At 39.9% G+C, this 22,590-nt stretch overlaps 1 protein-coding gene across 2 annotated transcripts in view; it reads left to right on the top strand.

The window, feature by feature from the left end:
* ADAMTSL3 (ADAMTS like 3) overlaps positions 1 to 22,590 on the top strand; it is a 419,630-nt gene that overhangs the window by 238,286 nt on the left and 158,754 nt on the right. For both annotated transcript variants that reach the window (XM_049906188.1, XM_049852500.1), the window contains exons 10-13: positions 3,137 to 3,248; positions 9,927 to 10,065; positions 11,118 to 11,168; positions 12,055 to 12,259. In XM_049906188.1, the coding sequence (XP_049762145.1) occupies positions 3,137 to 3,248; positions 9,927 to 10,065; positions 11,118 to 11,168; positions 12,055 to 12,259 (507 nt within the window). The remainder of the gene's footprint in view (positions 1 to 3,136; positions 3,249 to 9,926; positions 10,066 to 11,117; positions 11,169 to 12,054; positions 12,260 to 22,590) is intronic.

The following is a 22,590-nucleotide window of genomic DNA, read 5'->3' as shown; positions in this document are numbered from 1 at the left end:
ACTGGCGTTACTTCTTAAAATGTTTGGAAAAATTCACCAGGAAATTTTTCTAATTATTCATTCAATGTCTTCAAAAGATACAGGACTATACACATTTTCTCTTGTGTTGGTTTTGATAAATTATGGTTTCACAGAATTTGTCTATTTCAACTAACTTTTAAAAAGCTATTGGCATAGGTTATTTAATATCCGCTTATTTTCTCTTTTTCATTCTTCATATTAATTAGTTGTGCCTTCTCTGTTTTTTCCTTGATCAAGCTTTTTTGAGAATTATCTATCTTACTAGACTTTCCCAGAAATAATTTTTAGTTTTATAACCTTATCTGTCATTTTAATGATTCCTCCCTTCAGGTGTGTCTAACCTAAGAGTCAGCAGACTATGGCCAGCAAGGCAACTCCTGTTCTTGTTAATAAAGTTTTAATAGAACACAGCCACACCCATTTACTTCTATATTGTCTATAGCTGCTTTTGCAATGTACCAGCAGAGTTGAGTGATTACGATGAGGACTCTGTGGCCTGCAAACCTGTTTACTATTTGGCTTTTAAAGAAGTGTTCATCCATTGAGATATTGACTTCAATTATTGTTTTTTTTTTTTATTTATAGAATTTCCAGTTTGTTTTTCTTATAGTTTCTTGGTTTCTAGTATAAATCTCTATCTTGTCATTTAATTTCTTGAAACATTTTAATTATAATTTCTTAGTCCAGATTCCCTGAAAAACAGAGCCCAAGGCGAAAGCTGGTGTTTTATGACAATGAGAATGGCCGGAGATGCCTACAGGCCCCTCAGTCATGGAAACAAGACATGGATCAAGGCCAGGGTTATAGGATGTGGTAGTGGCATAATTTGTTTTTATCGGTTGATGCTACTATCTAGATTTCCTACAATTTTGCTTATAATGTCCTTTTTTTTTACTTTTTTGTTGTTAAATTTTATCTTTTTTGGTATGCCTTGTTATTTTCAAAATTTGTGCTGAATATTGTAGATATAATTTGAAGCTTTGGATTAGTTCTGCTTTGGAGGCAGCTGGGTTAGGATCTGATCACCTTCGTCCATCCAGGGATTTAAATCATTCGAACCTGTGCTTCATTACCTTTGAAAGCTGGTCTATTTCCAGTTCACTGTTAAGTGCTAGCATAGATCCTTCTGGGGCCCCAGCTGAGAGCCTGGGGTGTTTATCTATGACTCTTACTTTGAGAGACCTTGAACTCATTTTTGTCCCCCCAACCTCGTGAGTCAGATGACAGGTCTGCTTAGCTTCTCAGCCTCTCAGTCACCACTTGCAAATTGGAAAGTGCCTTGAGCAGAAAGTTGGTGCCAAAGGTAGTACGGTATGTTGTGCTCACCTTTTGGGATTTCTTTTGTGTCTGGGATCTTAGCCTTACAAGTCTTCACTAGCATTGTACTTCTCTGATGCCTTCAAATAAACTTTAAAAATCTATTTTATGCAGTATTTTTAGTTATTCTCACTGGTAGGATTCATCAGAAATAAGATATTCTGCAACGTCCAGACCCAAAACTTTTCGTCAGGCTTTCCTACCTTTGTAATCTGTGTGCTATACCTACTCCATCACTTCTCCCCTCCACTGTAACCCTTGCCTCTTCCTCTCTCTATTTTCCCATGTTTATGCTGTCTGGAATTTTTATACCACTTTTATGATTAACTGCATCAATATATTATCTTCCAATCAACATCTATTTAGATTTACTAATAAGCTTCACTGACTTCTTCAATTTTACTACTTTGCATTCACATTAGTTCATGTTCAGTAGATTCTTTAGTAGTTATTTTCTGTTTCTTTTTTTTCAGTGAGGGCCTTTGAGTAGTAAAGTTTCAGAGTCATTTTGTGTTTGAAAATATCCTTATTTCACCCTCATTGCTGGTTGATAAGTTGGTTATAGAATTTTAGATACAAAATGTATTGCCTCTCATCACTTTGAAGATATGATTTTTATTTTCTTGCATCCAATATTCCTTATAGAAATCTCATGCATGAATCTTATTCTCATTCCTTTACAGGTATTTGTTTTTTCTTTCTGATAATGTTTAGGAATTTTTCCTTATCCTTGTCATATTTAAAAAATTTTCTGCTCAGAACTCATGAGCATTTTTAAACTGAGTACTCCTGTATTTCTTAAGGTCTAGGAATTTCTTGGAGCCCTGGTGATGCAGTGTTTAAGAACTTGGCTGCTAACCAAAAGATCAGCAGTTCGAGTCTACCAGCCATTCCTTGGAAACCCTATGGGACAGCACTACTCTGACCCATATGGTCACTATGAGTTGGAATCCATTCAAATACAATTTATTATTTTTTTTTTATAGGAAGTTTGCAGCAGTTAAATAATCAAATACTACCTCTTCATTACTGTCTGTTTTCGTCTTCTTGAACTCTATATGTATGTTGGTACTCCTGGGCCTATCTTCCATGAGCTTAAGTTTTGTTTCTGATCCCTTTTACTCTTTGTAATACAGTTTGGGAGATTTCTTCAGTTCAATCATTTGTTAAATCAGTAGGGAAGGAAAAAAGTAGGGTGGGAACTTGCTGCTTGAGTAATATCCACTAGAAGTAAAATTTACCTGTCTATAATTGCTTGCTCACCCTCAGCAGTGTCCCTTTCTCTTTTAATTAGGTATCAGAATGCTCATATGCAAATACCGTGTGTTTTGTATACATTTGAGTTTTTGCAGTTTTGCTTTCAGAGAAATTTTTCAGAAGAATCTTCGTAAAGGTGCTATTACTAAAAATATAAGAATCTCAATTACGTGCCATGTTATAGACAAAATCAGATTATGTTTTAGTACCTGCTGTCATGGAAATTACAATCAAATGCATCAGGAAGAAAAAAAAATGTTAAAAAGCCACCTACATTTCTTTGAACCAATCATAGGCATGGAATTACCTGGAAAAATTACGCCAGGGAGAATTGTCAATGATCTCTTCAGCCCCCATTTATGACAAATCTCAATGAAATGATACGATGTCTTAGAGTCCTTGGAATCCTCTTGTATTGTAATTTGCTGTGATAGATGTGTGGTTGTCTATATAAGTGAATTACGTTCATCTCACTTTTGAAATGTGTGGGAAGCAGTAGTTCATTGTATGCAAATGTGCCATCACAGTTCTCTCTGTCCAGACCAGGTATACTGTGGCCAAAGACAGCGTGGTCCAGTTCTTCTTTTACCAGCCAATCAGTCATCAGTGGAGACAGACAGACTTCTTTCCCTGCACTGTGACATGTGGAGGAGGTGAGGCACACATCTTGTTTGTGAATATTTGGAACTCTGAGTTAGCAATTGCACATTTGCATAGTGAATGCGAATTTCCATTGACATTGACTTGAATTTCGGTGTAGTAATTAGAGCTATCTAATCTTTTTTTTTTTTAATCACACGGCATATTACTCAACAGCCTGGAATGCAGTCACGTTACTGAATTGCATGTGCCTTTATTCTTGAAGACAGGTGAAAAGCCGGATTTGGAAAACATCTTTTATCAAAAAGCTGGAAACATGTTTGTGTACGTTCTTGCATCTCTCCTCCAAGCCAAGAAAAATACCAAACCTGTTGCCATAGAGTCAATTCTGACTCTTCGCAATCCCGTGTGTTACAGAATAGAACTGCTGCATAGGATTTTCTTGGCTGCAATTCTTCCACAGCGTTGCTGAGTAGGTTCGAACCACCAACCTTTAGGTTAGTAGTTGAGTGCAAACTGTTTGCACCAATTGATTATAGAAGACTTGAGAAGTGGAGAGGTTAAGTGACTTGCCCAGCCTGATCAAGTAACTGGAAGTGTTGGTTCTAATACTTAGATTTCCTTTTCTCTCCCCAATTGTGAGAGTATAACCCCAAAAGAGAAAGGGTGTCTACTAAACAATAAGGGGGAAGTCCTGTTTAACCTTTGCTTACTTACTTGAAGGTTTTCACTGACAGTTGAGGTAGGTTTTGGGCCAAGTGTAATCCAGGATTCCACACACTCGCTTCTTACTAAAGAAACATCTTTGTAGGTTCTGGTAGAAAATAGTTGTGTATGTAACACAGAGAAACAGTGACTCCCTGGAGCAAATGAAGAGGTGACCAGAAGCCACTGTCAAGGTGATTCTCTTCTGAACTAAGCTTTTTAACTGAAGAGTAAAGGGTTCTAAACAAGTGCCAGCTTTAGCACCGTGAGTTACTAGCATTACTAGAAGGACTTAGGCTGATGCTTCCCTTAAGAGTGCCAGGCACCATTTACTGGGCATTTGCCATGTACCAGGCCATGCGCTAGGATATACACCATCACATTTGTTCCTCCAAACAACACTATGGAAGGTTTTATTTTTATCCCTGTTTTATGTATGAGGAGTCTCTGGGTGATGGAAACGGTTAACGTGGTCAGCTGCTAACCAAGAGGTTGGAGGTTGTAGTCCATCCAGAGGTGCCTTGGAAGAAAGTCTGGCAATGTACTTCAAAGAAGTCAGCCATTGAAAACTCTACAGAGCACAGTTCTACTCTGACACACGAGGTCACCATAAGTCGACCTGACAGCAATTTTTTTTTTTTTAAATGCATGAGGAAACTGAAGCTTAGAAAGGGTAAGGCACATACTCAAAGTTGCTCAGCTAGTAAAGGGAACAGCCAGAACCTGAGTCCAGGTCTGTCTGAGGTCAAAGCAATGCTTTAAATGACCTTGCTCTTGTGTCTCCCCTGAACCGTCTACATGGTGACCAGCATCTGCTCCCGCACCTGGGATATGGTTAGGGTACATAGGTTCAGGCACTATTCTGCTTGAAGAGCTAGAAGAAACCCTCCTGCCCCAGCCCATCTCATCCAAGCCCAGGCCCAAACCATTCTTTCCTCAAGGGCTCCAGAATATCAACTCAGAGAGCCAGAAACTGAGCTGGGGCTCTGGACTCTCTCCTTTAAACTACAGGCATGTCAAGGAGGGCTTCTCAGCCAATGTCAGGTTTCTGTGACTATGTGGGTCAGACCTCTCTCCTCTGAGACTTAGGTATCCCCTGAAACCTCGTTGGCAGGCACTTTTGTGGCACACTGGACAGCCCAGAGCCCAGTGGGACCTGTGTACCTGGGAATGGGAGGGGGACATAGTTTAAGGGCTGAATGGGACCTTAAAAGAGAAATACAAAAGGCATGTTTCCAATTTCCCAGTTAGCTCTTTTTAGGGACAGGCTCGGGCCATAGACCACTTGATTATGGTCCTACAACAGTGGTTCTCAGAGTGTGAATTCTGGACCAACAGCATCAGCATACCATAGGCACTAGTTAGAAATGCAGATTGCCAGGCCCCACCTCAGACCTACTGAATCAGAAAGTTAGAAAATCAGAAACACAGCAATCTGTGTTACAACAAGCTCTCCTGGTGATTCTGATGAATGCTCCAGTTTGAGAACCACCATTCCCCAGAGCAATGCCTTTGGCAGGCCTTTGAACCGGTCCATTCTAGTTCAAACCCCTGCTGAGAATTTGCATTTCTACCCCAGATTTTATATATGTATGTGTATATATGTACGTCTATTGCTGTTTTTTTTTTTTTTTTTTTTTGCTGTTAAGTCAATTCTGACTCATAGTGACCCTATAGAATAGAGTTTCTAAGGAACGGCTGGTGGATTTGAACGGCTGACCTTTTGGTTAACAGCCGAGCTCTTAACCACGGTGCTACCAGGGCTCCACCTGAGATATACTGAATCAACATCTACAGTTTAACAAGATCCCCAGGCGATTCTTATGTATAATAAATTTTGAGAGCCACTGCTCTACTGGTGATTCTCAAAATTGGTCTCTAACCTGCAGCATTAGCATTGCCTGGGAACTTGTTAGAAATGCAAATTCTCAGCAGGGGTTTGAGTGGAACACAGTTCAAAGCCCTGGTCTTTGGATATCAGCCATAGTCGTATTCCCAGATCGGTTGCCTTTGAGTCAACTCGGACTCATGGTGACCCCATGTGTGTCAGAGCAGAGCTGTGCGCTGTAGGGTTTTCAATGGCTGATTTTTTGGAAGGGGATCTCCAGACCTTTCTTCTGAGGTACCTCTGGTTGGATTCGAACCTCCAACCTTTTGGTTAGAAGCCGAGTACATTAACCACTTGTACCCCCCAGGGCTCTGTAGCTATATTATCTTCATTATTTCTGCCGTATCTATGTTATCCCTGTACTATTATTTACTTAAGGTATTTTGAGTTTTTTTTTAACTTAAATATATTTATAAAAATAGTTTTATATTACTACCTTAAATGGAAGACTGTTATCTCTTGCCATAAATAGAACACAGACACAAAAATAAATACAACAAAGACAAACCAGTGGAGTAGATAATCTTTAAGTCTCTGCCAGCTATAACATTCTCTGTCTCTTCTATCAGAAATTACCCATTCCAGTGCATCCTGAAGTTGACACTGTATTTTGTTGGCTATTATAAGCGTTTTCTGAGGCATCAGCTCTTTCAGATATTTGAGTCACTGACTCTCCAGCAGGCTCTAAGGGAAATTCTTAGAACATTTGACCTTGCTTAGAGCTGACTGAAGAACAACACTGCTTGGAATTGAGACTGCGTGTTGTGGAAGCCCAGCAAGTCTCTCTAAACCTGGGCCTCAGAGATTTTTTGGCCAATCCTATTCTCCAAAATGTATGCGCCAACATTTATATCAAGAGGCAGCATGGCCTAGTGGACGAAGCAGTAGAGTTGGAAACCAAGGATGTGGATTCTCTTCTTGGCCTTGCCACGAATTAGCTCTGAGACATCATTGAGCCTAAGTCGTTCCGTCTATAAATTGGACTTAGAATATTCCACTTATAAGGTTGTTGGGGAGGAAAATGATATAAGTCAGGGAGCACAGTTCAGTGTCTGGCAAAGAATGGACACTTGGGAAATATCTGTTATATCAGAATTTAAACCCAAACTTTGCTCAGAAATTCTCTGAGAATCTCTGAGGTCTTCAGAGTCCACAGATCCTTGGCTGTACCTTCTCCTGGAGTCTCAGTTATGCTGGTGACAAGTTAGGAGATGTATACATGACTCATTGGTCACAGTGGGAAACTCCCAGAGTGAGTGGAACAGACTGTAGATACCTGCATACATATTTTATATCCAAAGCAGAATCCCACCACCATAGTCAGGTGGGCCGTGGCTCCAGGCAAGACAAGAATCTACTCACGGATCCCCAACCAGAAGCAAAGTGATGGCAGAGCTTTTTGATTCTTACAGATGGAAACCAAAAAGCAAACTGTCTTTTTTGCTGTATTCCCTAGCATCACACACACTTATTCAGAGAGAGGTTCCCATTTAGACACACAAGCGATTCAGCTTAGTGCAGTTGGTTCAGTTTCTGGGAGGAATTTCTTATACTGGGGTAGCCAAGGAAAAACATCATCAGTCCTGGAACCACAAACATGCCTGAGAGCACCTAGCAGTGTGATCACCTGCCAGAGGTAGCTGTGCTTATAAGAACAGAGGGAGACCTTATGCTGCTTTGGGGCACCCCCTTCCCCCATGGCCTGCCACTTTCTGCACACTGACAGAATTTCAGAATTTTTTTTTTTTAATATGGAGAGGTACCAGAACCTGCTCCTGACTCATGGCAACCCTATAGGACAGAGTAGAACTGCCCTATAGGGTTTCCAAGCCTGTAATCTTTACGGAAGCAGACTGCCACATCTATCTCCCAAGGAGCGGCTGGTGGGTTCAAACTGCTGACCTTTCGTTTAGCTGCTGAGCACTTAACCACGGTGCCACTAGGGCTCATTAATGGAGAGGGAATCTGCCTTATTTCTTTCACTTTTGTTTATCACTAAACTGCCATAAAATCAAGAGGAAAAATAAGTATCTGTCCCCAAATGATAAACACCTGTGTGCTGTCTGGCTCCTCCTTTCCTAAATATGTTTCCACTTAGAGCAAACGTTTTCTCTGACTCAGGAAGCTGTAATCTCATTCCCCACTTGTTTTGGGGGAAATAAAACCCACAAGGAATGTATTACCAAAATTTAATTATATTAGTAATCGAATCTACATGATTTGTGTAAATGACATTTTGGAGTCTTTGGGATAATCAGGAAAATTAGTTTGCTGGCCTCTCAGGTACCACGGGTATTGGGGTGGACTTCACTGGTCTTGTCTGTAATCATCTATGTGGGACACTTGAGGCTAGTCTAGAGAAAGCACCGAGATTGCCATTGGCATCTGATATTGGAGACTTTCTGGCAGATACTGGCACTGGAGTTACATTTTATTGACTCCATTTGGATTTTTGTTCTCGTGGTTTCAACTGTTCTTTTTATAATGCATAGCAATATGTCCTTCAACACTCAGCTCACATCCCAGCCATGTCTTGTACAAAGCTGTCCAGTAGTTTAGAAAATTAGATTCCTCTCGGCAATCAGGCCTCTAAATATATTTTTAGACCTTCAGACCAATTGGCTGAGGCTGAGAACTTAGCTCTGGGTTGTTTTTTTTTTTTAAGAGCTCATTCTGTTTTTGAAAAATTACCTTTTTTTGTGTTTAATTTAACATGATACTTACGCAGTGACAGGAAACCTGGAATCAGACCTTTCAGGAAGTAGAAGCGTCACTTCATGAGTTGTTTTTTCAATTTACAACACTCATCTATTTGGAATGTGCACTTTCCTCAGAGACTGTACAAATTGAGTTTAATAGAATCAAGAATAAGCCTTCATTTCTCCCCCTTTAATGGGCTATGGGTTAGCGGGGAGGGGCTAGGGAAGCAGATTTTATTCTCTTCTATATAAACCCATTGCCATTGAGTCAATTCCAACTTATAATGACCTAATAGGACAGAGTAGAACTGCCCCATAGGGTTTCCAAGGCTGTAATCCTTACGGAAGTAGACTGCCACATCTTTCTCCCACGGAATAGCTGGTGGATTCGAACCTTAACCTTTCAGTTAGCAGCTGAGGGGCTTAACCACTGCACCACCAGGGCTCCTTCCCCCCATATAGACAATGTTTAATTCCCTAGCTGCAAAGTTTATTGGCTTTGGAGATGACTAGGGCAATGAATGAGTAAAATGTGGTGTATGAAAACAACAAAATATTATGCATTAGAAAGAAACAACAGCACAGGTAGATCTCAAAAACTTTGAGTGAGAAGAGTAGAAAACAGAACAAGATTTAAAACACAATGTCATTTTTTTAAGTTAAAAGTGAATTCACACAAAAATGGTATTATATAAGACATGTGAGTATTTAAGAACATACAAAAAAGTAAATTGGAATGGGTGTCTCTGGGAGGTGGGATGGGAGTGGTGATGGGAAAGAGGAGGAAATATAAGGAAAACAAGGAGGGACAGTGTCGTGATGAGAATGTATTAAGAACGGAGGAGAATAACTTCTGCCCTTAAGGTCCAAAGATTTTTAAAAGGAGTCTATTGTATAACATGCTTATCTGCTACCCAAAAGGTTGGAGGTTCAAGTCCACCCAGATGTGCCTCAGAAGAAAGTCTTGGTGATATACTTCTGAAAAATCAATTAAAAAACCTCTGTGGAGCTCAGTTCTACTCTGAAACACATGGGGTCACCATGAGTTGGGGTCAACTCAACAGCATCTAGTTTTATTATAACTTTTGAGTTATAAATGCTAAGGCTACTTGTACCACAATCAGTTCAAGTAGTGGTTTTCAATCTTGGCCACACATTTCAGTCACCATAGAATCACCTGAAATCTTTTTAGAAACACCCGTTTCCTGTACCCCAGCCACAGAGCTTCTGACTTAACTGGACTGTGACGGGGCCTGTGTGTGCTTTGGTATATATTAAAAGTTGCCCCTGTGGTTCTGTTATACAGCCAAAATTAAGAACTACCAAGTTAAGTCTCTTAAAGAGGAAAAAAAAAAAAAAAAAGTGTGTGGCAAGTGATAAATTTGCCAAGTAAAAATAAAACAAATGCAATCTTCAGACTTCCCTTTCTATCCCTTTAGGTTATCAGCTCAATTCTGCAGAGTGTGTGGATATCCGCTTGAAGAGGGTGGTTCCTGACCATTATTGCCATTACTACCCTGAAAATGTAAAACCCAAACCAAAACTGAAGGAATGCAGCATGGATCCTTGCCCATCCAGGTTTGAATGATTGCCCGCGCCCTCTTTAGAAAGAAACAAATCAACTGCAGCTCAGACTGATCTACCTTTGCAGGGTGAAATACGTTCCATCTCCTGACTTCACACATACTCAGGTGGCAGGTGTCTGTGTTCACCTTTATAACTAGGTCCATAGCAGGAACCAGGACACATTTGCTCATCGGGCTGGCTTTCTCTGTACTATGGATATTTAAGCTCTTTATAATGAACCTTTTTGAGCATCTCCTGCTGTATCTCTTCATCCAACTGTAACGTCTAGTCTGACAGTCATAAATATCCTTAAGCCACCACTTTAGCTTTTAAACTGGGTCACCCATTACCACGCTTTGACTTTTGAAGCGTTCGTATTAAATTCAGTATAAATAATGGATTGTGCAAGGAAGTAGGGAGTTTTCGTGCCAAAGCAGAAAAGCTATGCATAAACTATCCTCTTGCATAATTTAGTACCTGCTGACTTGGATTGCCTGGGGAAGTTTCCTGGCTTTACTATAGTATCTTAAAATAACAGTACAATACCAAGCCCCAGAATCCCCTAGATATCTGCCAGCTGGCTAAGACAGAGACGTGCAAGTGGGGAAGGAAGCGTTCTCAGTGGATTTCATTTCCTATCACTGAACTGCCCGTTTCCTGTAATCCCAGTTGAATGTAATTGTTAATAGGGACTTTCTCGAAGAACAAATGCTCTGAAATAAAGTGGTTTTCTGAAGACCTACTAAATATGACAGTGTGTTAATATATAATTTATATATTTTTCATCAGAATAACTTTTTAGATGATAAATAGCAATAAACAGGCTTATCTAAATTAAGAAACTTATTTTTCTTTGATTCATAAATACCACTAACTCAGTTTTCTACGTTTTCACATAGAACTGAGATGGTGGCTGATTTTTTAGGAATAGTCCCTAATACTTGGGATACTGAGTTTTCAATTTGAAAGAGTTCTCCCTTGGGATGCCAAATCTATGTTAATCAAGGAATGAATGTGCTGGTTGATTTTGAAATCAAATACTCTCACAATAATTTCATTTGTAGTGATGGATTTAAAGAGATTATGCCCTATGACCACTTCCAACCTCTCCCTCGGTGAGTTGCATGTTTCCTTTTCTTTTTCTTTTTTTGTAATTTACTCTAAGTAGTTTGCAAGGGGAGTCACTGAATGGTGCAAATGGTTAAGCACTCAACTACTAGCTGAAACATTGGTGGTTCAAACCCACCCAGAGGTGCCTCAGAAGACAGGCCTGGCAATCTGGTTCTGAAAGGTCATGGCCTTGAAAAACCTGTGGAGCAGTTCCACTCTGTAACACATGGGGTCACCATGAGTCAGAATCGACTTGACAGCAACTAACAACAAGAGCAACAAGTTTACAAGGAATTGTGGCATCTGTAGCAATAGTCCGAAATGTATAAGGGGTAGATATTAGCCCCTTTACAGAGCTGAAGGAAAACAGGCTGTAACTCAATAACAAGAAAGAGCTTTCTAAGACTCAGATGGAATAGGCTGCCTCCTAAGACGTACTTCCCATCACTGGAGTTGTCAAGCATATCTTGCAATGATCAACGACCTGAATCCCCCTCTACACCTGGATGACTAGTATGGTTCTTTCTGATTTTGAGTTTCTCTGCTGCTCCAGTAATATTGTCCATTAGAACTCTGTAGTTTGGAGACAGTTTAAAGATGCTTTCACACTCTGTATTTTAACTGATTTAATTCTCACAGTGGCCCTATGAAGGGTAGCTAGGGCAGGTATTCCATTCCCACTGGGCAGAAACCTCAGGTTCAGAGGAGTTTAGTTAGTCTTGTGACTACAGATTGTGTGTGACAGTTAAGACTAAGGTCTATGACTTCAAGTCTGGAGCTCTTTCAACTGAGTCACAGTGATGTCTTGAGGATATACCTTTTGTAGACATCTTTGTCTACCTGAAACAGACAAACAAATAAATAATGTGTTTTTATTTGTTTGCTTTTGAGCTGGGAACATAATCCTTGGACTGCATGTTCGGTGTCCTGTGGAGGAGGGATTCAGAGACGGAGCTTTGTGTGTGTCGAGGAGTCCATGCATGGAGAGATACTACAAGTGGAAGAATGGAAGTGCATGTACGCACCCAAGCCCAAGGTTATGCAAACTTGCAATCTGTTTGATTGCCCCAAGTGGATTGCTATGGAGTGGTCTCAGGTAAGATGTGAGGACATGCCTCTTTCAACAAAATCTCAGGTTTTATTGACCATTTGCTATATACCCAACACTGTGCTGGACAACATGGAGGATACAAAGTCATATATGAACATAGTTGCTACTCTTGAAGAGCTTAGGAAGGTAGTTGGAGGACAACGTAAGAGAGACCACAAGCATCAATGTAGGTAAGAAAAATTAACACTAAGGACAATGGTATGTCTGCAAGGACCCATTATTGGAACAGAGTTGTCCAGAAGCCTTTGTTGTAGTGTGATTGGATCTTTGAAGGATATGTAGGCTTTAAACAAGTAACAGGCTATAGAGAACATCACTGTGAGGAATGGCTGGGCAGGGAATGGCCTAGCAAAGGCAAGAATGACATGGAATGACTGGAAGTTGAAAAAGGTCCCAATTCATCTAGTTTAGGAGAGAACTCATGTTACTAAGAATTGAAAGATAAGATGTAAATGCTGACCCTGAGATTAGAAATGTCCTTAATCTAGGACTTACGAAAAAGCTTTATGGTTTTTTGAAAGAAAATAACATAATATTTTTTGAATAAGTGAGTCAAGATAGACTAGAGTTGGAAAAGACCAGAGGCAGGCAGCTTAGTTGGAAACTTTAGTACCAGTCGCTGAGGGATCAGGGGTGGGAAAAGAGCAAGGAGAAGAAAGGAACCATCCCAGAGTAATGACAAGGCCTCATGTCAAGCTTCTGCTTGCTAGGGAGTTTCTGGTTGCTAGGGAGATGACCCAGTAACCCTCCAGAACAAATAAAGCACAGGTATATTGGTTCAAATATGAAAATGCAGGCATTAATACCTAAATATGGAAACCCTGGTGGCATGGTGGTTAAGTGCTACGGCTACTAACCAAGAGGTCGGTAGTTCGAATCCGCCAGGCGCTCCTTGGAAACTCTATTGGGCAGTTCTCCTCTGTCCTATAGGGTCACCATGAGTCAGAATCGACTCGACAGCAGTGGGTTTATAGTACCTAAATGTACTAATTTCCTATGGAATGAGACATAATTGAAACTTGAGTTTCTATAGCCCCTTTGCATGATCTGTACATATTTATTCCAAAATACACATGCATACATTTAATTATTCATCTATTTATTTATTCTACATTTCAGCTACTAGCTAGGGAGTGAATAAAACTGGTTCTTAACCCTAAAAGTTGAGAATCCACTTGCAGAGACAGGTATGCAAACCAACAGGAAGAGTAGTTTCATATCGTGCATGAGCAGTACCATGCATTCAGTTCTACAGGAACACGGAGGTGGGATGTTTAACTCCACCTAGGGGTGTCAGGGAAGGCTCCAGAAAGGAGGTGGTATTCAAACTGAAGTTTGAAGGGCGATCATAAGCAAGTTTTGGGGGGAAGAGAGTGGACACCCACTTTAAGCCCGAGTTTAGACACCACCTCCTCTGCAAAATTTTTTCTGATATTCCTGAACACAGTGTTATCACCATCTACAACTTGATTTGACCTTGTTCGGGAAGTAGCTATCAAAAAAAATTTTTTTGCTTGCATATTCCCTAAAAACAGTTTGGAAAAAAATAAACTCCCTCACATATATTTAGGTTGACATCTAAAATTTTTCATTACAAGTTTAAATACTTGTAAAGCATATCATTTCCAACGTGTTGTGTAAGCTAACATTTTAAAATAAAAATGTTGCATCATACTTTTAAATGTGTCCAGTGGAATCTAAATGCCATGGTTCTATCTTTGCCATCTTTCCTTTAAAAAACATACAATCTCTTCTTTAAGAAAGTTGGATATTTTTACATTTTTTTCTCCTTGAAATCATATTTTCAATCTACTCCACAGAATTTTATCCTAATATATTTTTTATGCTTTAAATTCTTTTATTGATTTCACTGTTCTATTCTCTTTGAGAAAATATGCCTAGCAATTGATATTAATTTATTTTAATCCCCTCTGGCTATAACTATCGATTCTTGATCATATGCTTCCTCTTGTGAAATGGTTGAATGTCAACCAGTTCTTTTTGGTACAGTGACTCTGTGTATTCCTTCCATCTTCTTTTGATGCTTCCTATGTTGTTCAATATTTTGTCTACAAACCAAAAAAACCAAACCCACTGCTGTCGAGTTGATTCCAACTCACAGCGACCCTATAGGACAGAGTAGAACTGCCCCATGGAGTTTCCAAGGAGTGCCTTGTGGATTCAAACTGCAGACCTCTTGGTTAGCAGCCATAGCACTTAACCACTATGCCACCAGGGTTTCTATTTTGTCTATAGAATCCTTCAATATTGCAACTCGAGGCTTGAATTTTTTTTCAGCTCATTCAGCTTGAGAAACTCTGACCATGTTTTTCCCTTTTGGTTTTCTAACTCCAGGTCCTTGCACATTTCATTATAATACATTGTCTTCCCTAGCCACCCTTTGAAATTCTCTGTTTAGCTCTTTGACTTCATCATTTCTTCCATTCACTTTAGCTGCTGTACATTCAGGAGCAAGCTTCAGAGTCTCTTCTGACATCAATTTTAGTCTTCTCTTTCTTTCTTTCTCATCTTATTAATGACCTCTTGCTTTCTTCATGGATGATGTTCTTAATGTCATCCAACAATTCATCTGGTCTTCGGTCATTAGCGTTCAAGGCATCAAATCTGTTTTGGAGATGGTCTGTAAATTCAGGTGGAATATATTCAAGGTCCTATTTTGGCTCTCATGGACTTGTTTTAATTTTCTTCTGCATCACCTTGAACTTGCATATGAGCAATTTCTGGTCTGTACAGCAGTCGGGCCCTGGCCTTGTTCTGACTGATGATATTGAGCTTCTCCATTGTCTCTTTCCACAGATGTAGCGATTTGATTCCTGTGTATTCCATCCATCCAGGTCCATACATCGAAAAACCAACCAAACCCACTGCCGTCGAGTCGATTCCGACTCATAGTGACCCTATAGGACAGGGTAGAACTGCCCCATAGAGTTTCCAAGGAGTGCCTAGGCGGATTTGAACCGCTGACCTCTATGGTTAGCAGCCGTACCACTTAACCACTACACCACCAAGGTTTCCGGTCCATACATAGTTGCTGTTTATGTTGTTAAAAAAAGGTATAAGTGAATAAGTTGTTGGTGTTGCAAAATTCTATCATGCGATCTCCAGCATCATTTCTATCACCAAGGCCATATTTTCCAACTACAAATCGTTCTTTGTTTCTAGCTTTCACATTCCAATCTCCAGTAATTATCAATACATCCTGATTGCATGTTTAATCAGTTTTAGACTGCAGAAATTGATAAAAAATCTTCAGTTTCTTCATCTTTGGCATTAGTAGTTGGTGTGTGAATTTCAATAATAGACATATTAACTGGTCTTCCTAGTAGGTGTATAGATATTATCCTATCACTGACAGCAAAGTACTTCAGGATAGATCTTCAGTGTTCTTTTTGACACTGAAGGCAACACCATTCCTTTTCAACTTGACATTCTTGGTGTAGTGGACCATGTGATTGTCCGATTCAAAACAGCCAATACCTGTCTATTTCAGTTCACTGATGCCTAGATTGTCGATGTTTATGCATTCCATTTCATTTTTGATGACTTCCAATTTTCCTAGATTCATACTTCATACATTCCATGCTCCAGTTATTAATGGGTGTTTGCAGCCGTTTCTTCTCATTTTGAGTCACGCTGCATCAGCAAATGAAGGTCCTGAAAACTTTACTCCATGAACATCATTAGGGTTGACTCTGCTTTGAGGAGGCAGCTCTTCCCCAGTCATATTTGAGTGCCTTTCAACCTGAGGGGCTCGTCTTTTGGCACTATATGAGACAGTGTTCCACTGCTCTGGCCACGTGTTTCAGAAGTAGACCACCAGGTCCTCTGTCTTAGTCTGTCTCAGTCTGGAAGTGCTGCTGAAACATGTCCACCATGGGTAACCCTGCTGGTATCCGAAATACCGGTGGCATAGCTTCCAGCATCAAAGCAACATACAATCCACTATAGCATGACAAACTGACAGATGAGTGTTAAAAGAGGTAGCCTATGATCAAGAACTGATGGTACTGAAGGAAGAAGTCCAAGCTGCACTGAAACCAAAAAACCAAACCCGTTGCCATCAAGTCAATTCTAACTTATAGCGACCATATATGACAGAATAGAACTGCCCCATAGAGTTTCTAAGGAATGCCTGATGGATTAGAACTGTGAGCCTTTTGGTTAGCAGCTGTAGCACTTAACTGTTATGCCACCACTGAAGGCACTGGAAAAAACAAGGCTCCAGGAATTGACAGAATACCAGTTGAGATGTTTCATCAAACAGATACAGCGATAGAGGTGCTTATTCATCCATGCCAAGAAATTTGGAAGACAGCTACCTGGGCAATTGAAGAGATCCATATTTGTGACCATTCCAAAGAAATGTTCCAACAGAATGCAGAAATTATCAAACAATATCATTAATATCACATGCAAGTAAAACCTTGTGGAAGATAATTCAAGAGCAATTCCAGCAGTACATCGACAGGGAACTGCCAGAAATTCAAGCCTTATTCAGGAAGAGGACGTAAAATGCGGGCTATCATTACTGATGTCAGATGCATCTTGGCTGAAAGCAGAGTATACCAGAAAGATGTTTGCCTGTGTTTTACTGACTGTGCAAACCCTGGTGGCATAGTGGGTAAGTGCTACGGCTGCTAACCAAGAGGTCGGCAGTTCGAATCCACCAGGCGCTCCTTGGAAACTCTATGGGGCAGTTCTACTCTGTCCTATAGGGTCTCTATGAGTCGGAATCGCCTCGAAGGCAGTGGGATTTTTTTTGTTGCTGTTCATTGACTATGCAAAGGCATTAGACCGTGTGAATCATAACAAATTGTTAATAACATTGAAAAGAATGGGAATTCCAGAACACTTAGTTGTGCACACATGGAACCTGTTCATGAACCAAGAGGCAGTCATTCTAACAGAACAAGGGGATAGTGAGTGGTTTAAAATCAGGAACGGTGTGCATCAGGGTTGTATCCTTTCACCATATTTATTCAAACTGTATGTTGAACAAACAATACAAGAAGCTGGACTATATGAAGAAGAATGTGGCATTAGGATTGGAGGAAGACTCATTAACAACCTGCGATATACAGATGACCCAATATTGCTTGTGAAAAGCCAAGAGGACTTGAAGCACTTACTGATGAAGATCAAAGGCTACAGCCTTCAGTATGGATTAGCCTGTTGCTGTGCAGCTGATTTCCAAGAAGCACCTGGTGGATTCAAATTGCCAACCTTTTGGTTAACAACTGAGCTCTTAACCACTATGCTACCAGGGTTTCCTCAGATTGGATTACTCCTCAACATAAAGAAGACAAAAATTCTCACAACTGGACCAATAAGCAACATCATGATAAACTGAGAAATGATCGATATTGTCAAGGATTTCATGTTACTTGAATCCACAATCAATGGCCACAGAAGCAACAGTCAAGAAATCAAGCAACGTATTTCATTGGGCAGATCTGCTGCAAAAGACCTCTTTAAGGTGTTGAAAAGCAAAGGTGTCACTTAGAGGACTAAGGCACACCTGATCAAGCCAAGGTATTTTCAGCCACTTCATATGCATGCGAAAGCCAGACAATAAATAAGGAAGATCAAAGAAGAAATGATGTCTTCGAATTATGATGTTGGGTGAATATCGAATATACCAGTGACTGCCAGAAGAATGAACAAATCTATCTTGGAAGAAGTACAGCCAGAATGCTCCTTAGAAGCAAGGATGGCAAGACTTCATCTCAGGTACTTTGGACATGTTATCAGGAGGGATCTGTCCCTGGAGAAGGACATCATACTTGGTAGAGGATCAGCAAAAGAGAGGAAGACCCTCACTGAGATGGATTGACACAGTGGCTGCAACAATCGGCTCAAGCATAGCAACAATTGTGAGGATGGTACAGGACTGGGCTGTGTTTCATTCTGTTATACATAGGGTCACTAAGAGTTGGAGCTGACTTGACCACACCTAACAACTACAACTGGGTATAAGGCTCTAAGGATTAAAAATGTTCTTCTGGACTGAGTTATTAAATTTCATTTCAGTACACAATTGATCAAAGCAACCTAAATTATTTCAAATTTTAGTAAATAACTGTTACACATAAAAAGTAAATTCTCATTTGAAATAACTTTTTAGTAGGTAAGTGGGGCTTATAAAAATAGTCCCTACAATAGGATCACCTACATAGAAAACCCAGTATTACCCACAGAAAGGCTATATGAACTAATAATAGAGTTCAGTAAAGTTGCCAGACACCAGCTTAAAAAAATCAATTTAAAAAAAAACATAAAATTCTAGTAAGGTCTGTACCTGATACCAATTTCCTTTTTTTGATCATGTTCTCTGATTGTGTAAAGGCTATCACTAGGGATGCTGGCTGAGAGATACACAGGAACTGTCTGTACTATTTCTGAAAATATTTTGAGTTCTAAAATATTTCACAATTAAAATGTAAAAAGTCCCTATGTGCATTGCCAGAGTGACTCATAGTTTCTGCAATAATTTTATTTTCAATTTTCACTGTTTATTTCTTGCTTTTTTTTTGTGCACACTGGGAAAACTTGTTCACACAAATAATAGACTGGGATAGAAGGATTTTATCATCGCGGTGTAATTCAGTTCTTTGAACTCTTGAGTTATACATCAAAAATCATATGGTGGTCTATTAAAAATTGTTTTTAATGATCTCTCAGCTGACCATTTGACTAGGTCCTCTTGCAATGTTGTTGAAAGCAAAGAATCCATCTGAGTTGCAAAAGGATTTGCTACCTAGTCATTGGGGAAGTTTACTTTTTCAGCCCCCAAACAATATTGTGTCTACAACCTGCAGAGCCTATTTGCAGCTCTTATAACTACTATCTGTATGTTTTACTCTTGACTTTTGACTCTTATACAACCTCCCCCCACATATACCGCTTGTACTCACATCAATATTATGAAAAATCAACCATTGAAAACCCTATGGAGCACAGTTTACTCTGACACACATGGGCCCACCATGAGTCAGAATAGACTTGACAGCAGCTGGCTTTGTTGTTGTTGTTGTTTTAATCAGCACGTACAATTTTAAGGCAAAAGATCTTTAACCATCTCGTCTCCCTCAACTCATACATGATACTTGATGCTTAATACTTTTCACTTTTTCCAAAAATCAAATACGTTCTCAGTGTGGTGTGGGTTTGCTACCATTGGGGATCTATTTGGCTCCAAAGAGGAGTTGTGGAAATGTTGTAAACACTGACAGCATCATTGTCCAGTTCCTGGAGCAGCTACATGGAAGACAGTATCCTTTGGATTGATCAGTTCTAGTCTTTCTGCAAAGTTATATCTTTTTATTGCTCTTTGGGCAGATTTTTTTCTTCTTCAGTGTATTAATTTCTTAGGGCTGATATAAGAAAGTACCACAAAGTGGGTGACTTTAAACAACCAAAATTCATTGTCTCATAGTTCTGGAGGCTAGTAGTCTGAATTCATGCTGTCAGCAGGGCCATATTCTCTCTAATGTTTCTAGGAGGAAGATTCTTATCTCTGTAGCTTCTGATACCTTGGAATGTAGGTGCATCTTCACATGGCCAGCTTTCCTCTGGGTGTGTCTCTTTTTCTTTTTTTTCTTATAAGGAAGCCACCCAGATGGAATTAGGACCCAACCAACTACCAAATGGCTTCATGTTAACCAAACTGATAACATCTTCAAAGACCCCAGTCACTGGTATCAAGGGTTAGGACTTGAATATATCTTTTAGGGGGACACAATTCATAAAAGTCTGCCCTCTGTCTCATAAAATTTCATGACTTTCCCATGTGAAAAATACATTCACTCCATCCCAGCATATCCAAAAGTCTCAACCTATTTCCAGCATTAACTTGAAGTCCAAAACCTCATCTTCTAAATTACCTAAATCAGGTACAAGTGAGACTCTGATTATGGCCCATCCTGGGGAATAATACTTTTCCATCTGTGGACCTGTGAAACCTAGAACACAAGTTATTTGTTTCCAAAACACAATGGTGGTACAGGCATAGAGTAGATATTCCCATTCCAAAGAAGAGAAATTAGAGGGAAAGAAGGGATCAAGAGGCTAAAGCAAGTTCAACCCAGCAGGGAAAATTCCATTAGATTTATGCTTGAAAATAATTCTCTGTCCTCTGGGCCCATCTTGTCAGCAACTTTGTCTCCTCAGTCCTGGGTGATGCCCCCCTTTCAGACCGTGGGCCTTGGCCCTGTCCTCCTTTCCCACCAGGCAGGAGAGTAGCCCTGGAGGGCAGCTCCACCTCCCTGCCCACTGTAGTAATGACTCTATTCTCCTGGCCCACCGCAGTCATGGTCCTACCCAGAACCTAGGAGGTGGCCCTGCCCTCTGGAACTGAAAGTGAGAAAATGGCCTTTCCCCCTTTTCTTAAAGGACAACAGATGTTCACAGCCAAGCAGCTCCATAGACCCTTTTTCTGCCCATAATGTGACAGCCTTACTTTATTTCATGGATTGTTTCTACTGAGATGGTTGATGGGATCTGTAAGTCACACACCTAATCTCTTTAACAAATGATTGACCAGCCACACCTTTGGTGTCCTCTCCAAAGGAGTAGGTGTTGGAACAGACTTCCTCAATTTTGACAATATGGATAGGCTGAGAATTTCCCAAATCTTCAAGTTCTACTTTCCACAAAACAGTCAAACATAATTCAACCAAGTTCTTTGCTACTTTATAACAAGGGTTGCCTTTTTTCAGTATTCATCATTTCCTTTTAAAGCCTCACTAGAAGCACATTTATCATCCACATTTCTAGCAACATTCTGTTTCTGACATTAGAAGTTTTCTCTCTAGCTTTTTCCTGAGCCTTCACCACAATCACCTTTAATGTTCATAATTCTACCAGCAGTCTCTTCAAGGCAATCTCGGCTTTTACTATCACGTACCTCAGAATTGTTCCAGGCTCTACTCATCACCCAATTTCAAAGCCACTTCTGTATTTCTAAGTATCTGTTACAGCAGCATCCTACTTCCCATTAGCAAACTCTGTGTTAATTTCCTGGGGCTGCTGTAACGAAGTACCACAAAGTGGGTGTCTTTAAACAAGAATTTATTGTTTCACAGTTCAGGATATTAGTAGTCTGAATTTAGAGTGTCGTCGAGCCATGATCCCTCTTAAGGTACTAGGAGAAAATTCTTTCTTGTCTCTCTCAGCTTCTGGTAGCCCCAAGTGTTCCTTGGGTGTGGATGCATCTTCACATGGTTGTCTTTCTGTGTCTCTTCTCCTCTTTTGTAAGGACACCATTCAGATGGGATTAGGAGCCACCCTACTCCTGTATGACCTCTTGTTAACTAGACTGATAACATCTTCAAGGACCCTTTTTCCAAACATGGTCACATTCACAGACACTGGGAATTGGGCTTGAAAATATCTTTTTTGGGAAACACTATTCAACCCGTAATACTTGGCCAATATAAAATGTTGACCTCTCAGAATCTAATATATATATAACTTTCAAAGTGATCCTGATTCTGACTATAGGGTCGCTATGAGTGGGAAGCGACTTGACAGCAATAGGTTTTTTCAAATTGATAAATTTAGGGGTGGATGAGTCAGTTTCCTAGAAACAGGGTCTAATCTCAACTTCATTAAATTTATTACAGTATTTGTTCAGTGGTCACAAGAGTGGCATGATGAAATAAGGTAAAGGTATCCCAGTATTCTTCCCTTCCTGAAGATGAGTATATACTGAAAAAGATCTCTGTATCTTCTGTCTAGAACAGCAGAGGAAGCATTTACAGCCTTAAATGCTGTAAAGAATCTTCAGACTCTATGGAGTAGTGGCAAGGTCACAACTTGGGCAACAGGAGGCTTTTGGATAGAACTCCTCTCTACCTCTTAGGAACTGTGTTACCTTGAGCAAGGTCATCAGGTTGTGAGCTGTTTGTTTGCTCATCTGTTTCATGGGTATGAAGCTGTTGACCTGAAAGTGTGCCAGGAGAATTAAGGAGATCATATATGCAAGACTGTGCCCGACTTGAAGCAGGTGCTCAAGGACTCTCAGCCCCTCCCAGAGGTGGATCCAAGATTTGTAGGGCCTGAAAGTTATACCATTCAGGAGTGATTCTTTAAGAAAAAGAATACAAAACACAAATATTAGTTATCAAAGTGAATGTTTATTTCGAATAAGAAAAAAAAATGCAACAAATTACAAATTTAAAAATCTGACAACACAAACTACAAAAATTCAGGAAAAAATAGCATAATCTATTAATTAATTTGAATTGCTTGATACACCTGTAATATTTTTTTTTCCTACATGTTTTGGCTGAATA

The sequence above is a fragment of the Elephas maximus genome, chromosome 13, assembly GCF_024166365.1.
Source record: "Elephas maximus indicus isolate mEleMax1 chromosome 13, mEleMax1 primary haplotype, whole genome shotgun sequence".
NCBI lineage: Eukaryota > Metazoa > Chordata > Mammalia > Proboscidea > Elephantidae > Elephas > Elephas maximus.
Note: the sequence above shows the minus strand (reverse complement) of the source record. Positions and strands in the feature narration are given on the sequence as shown.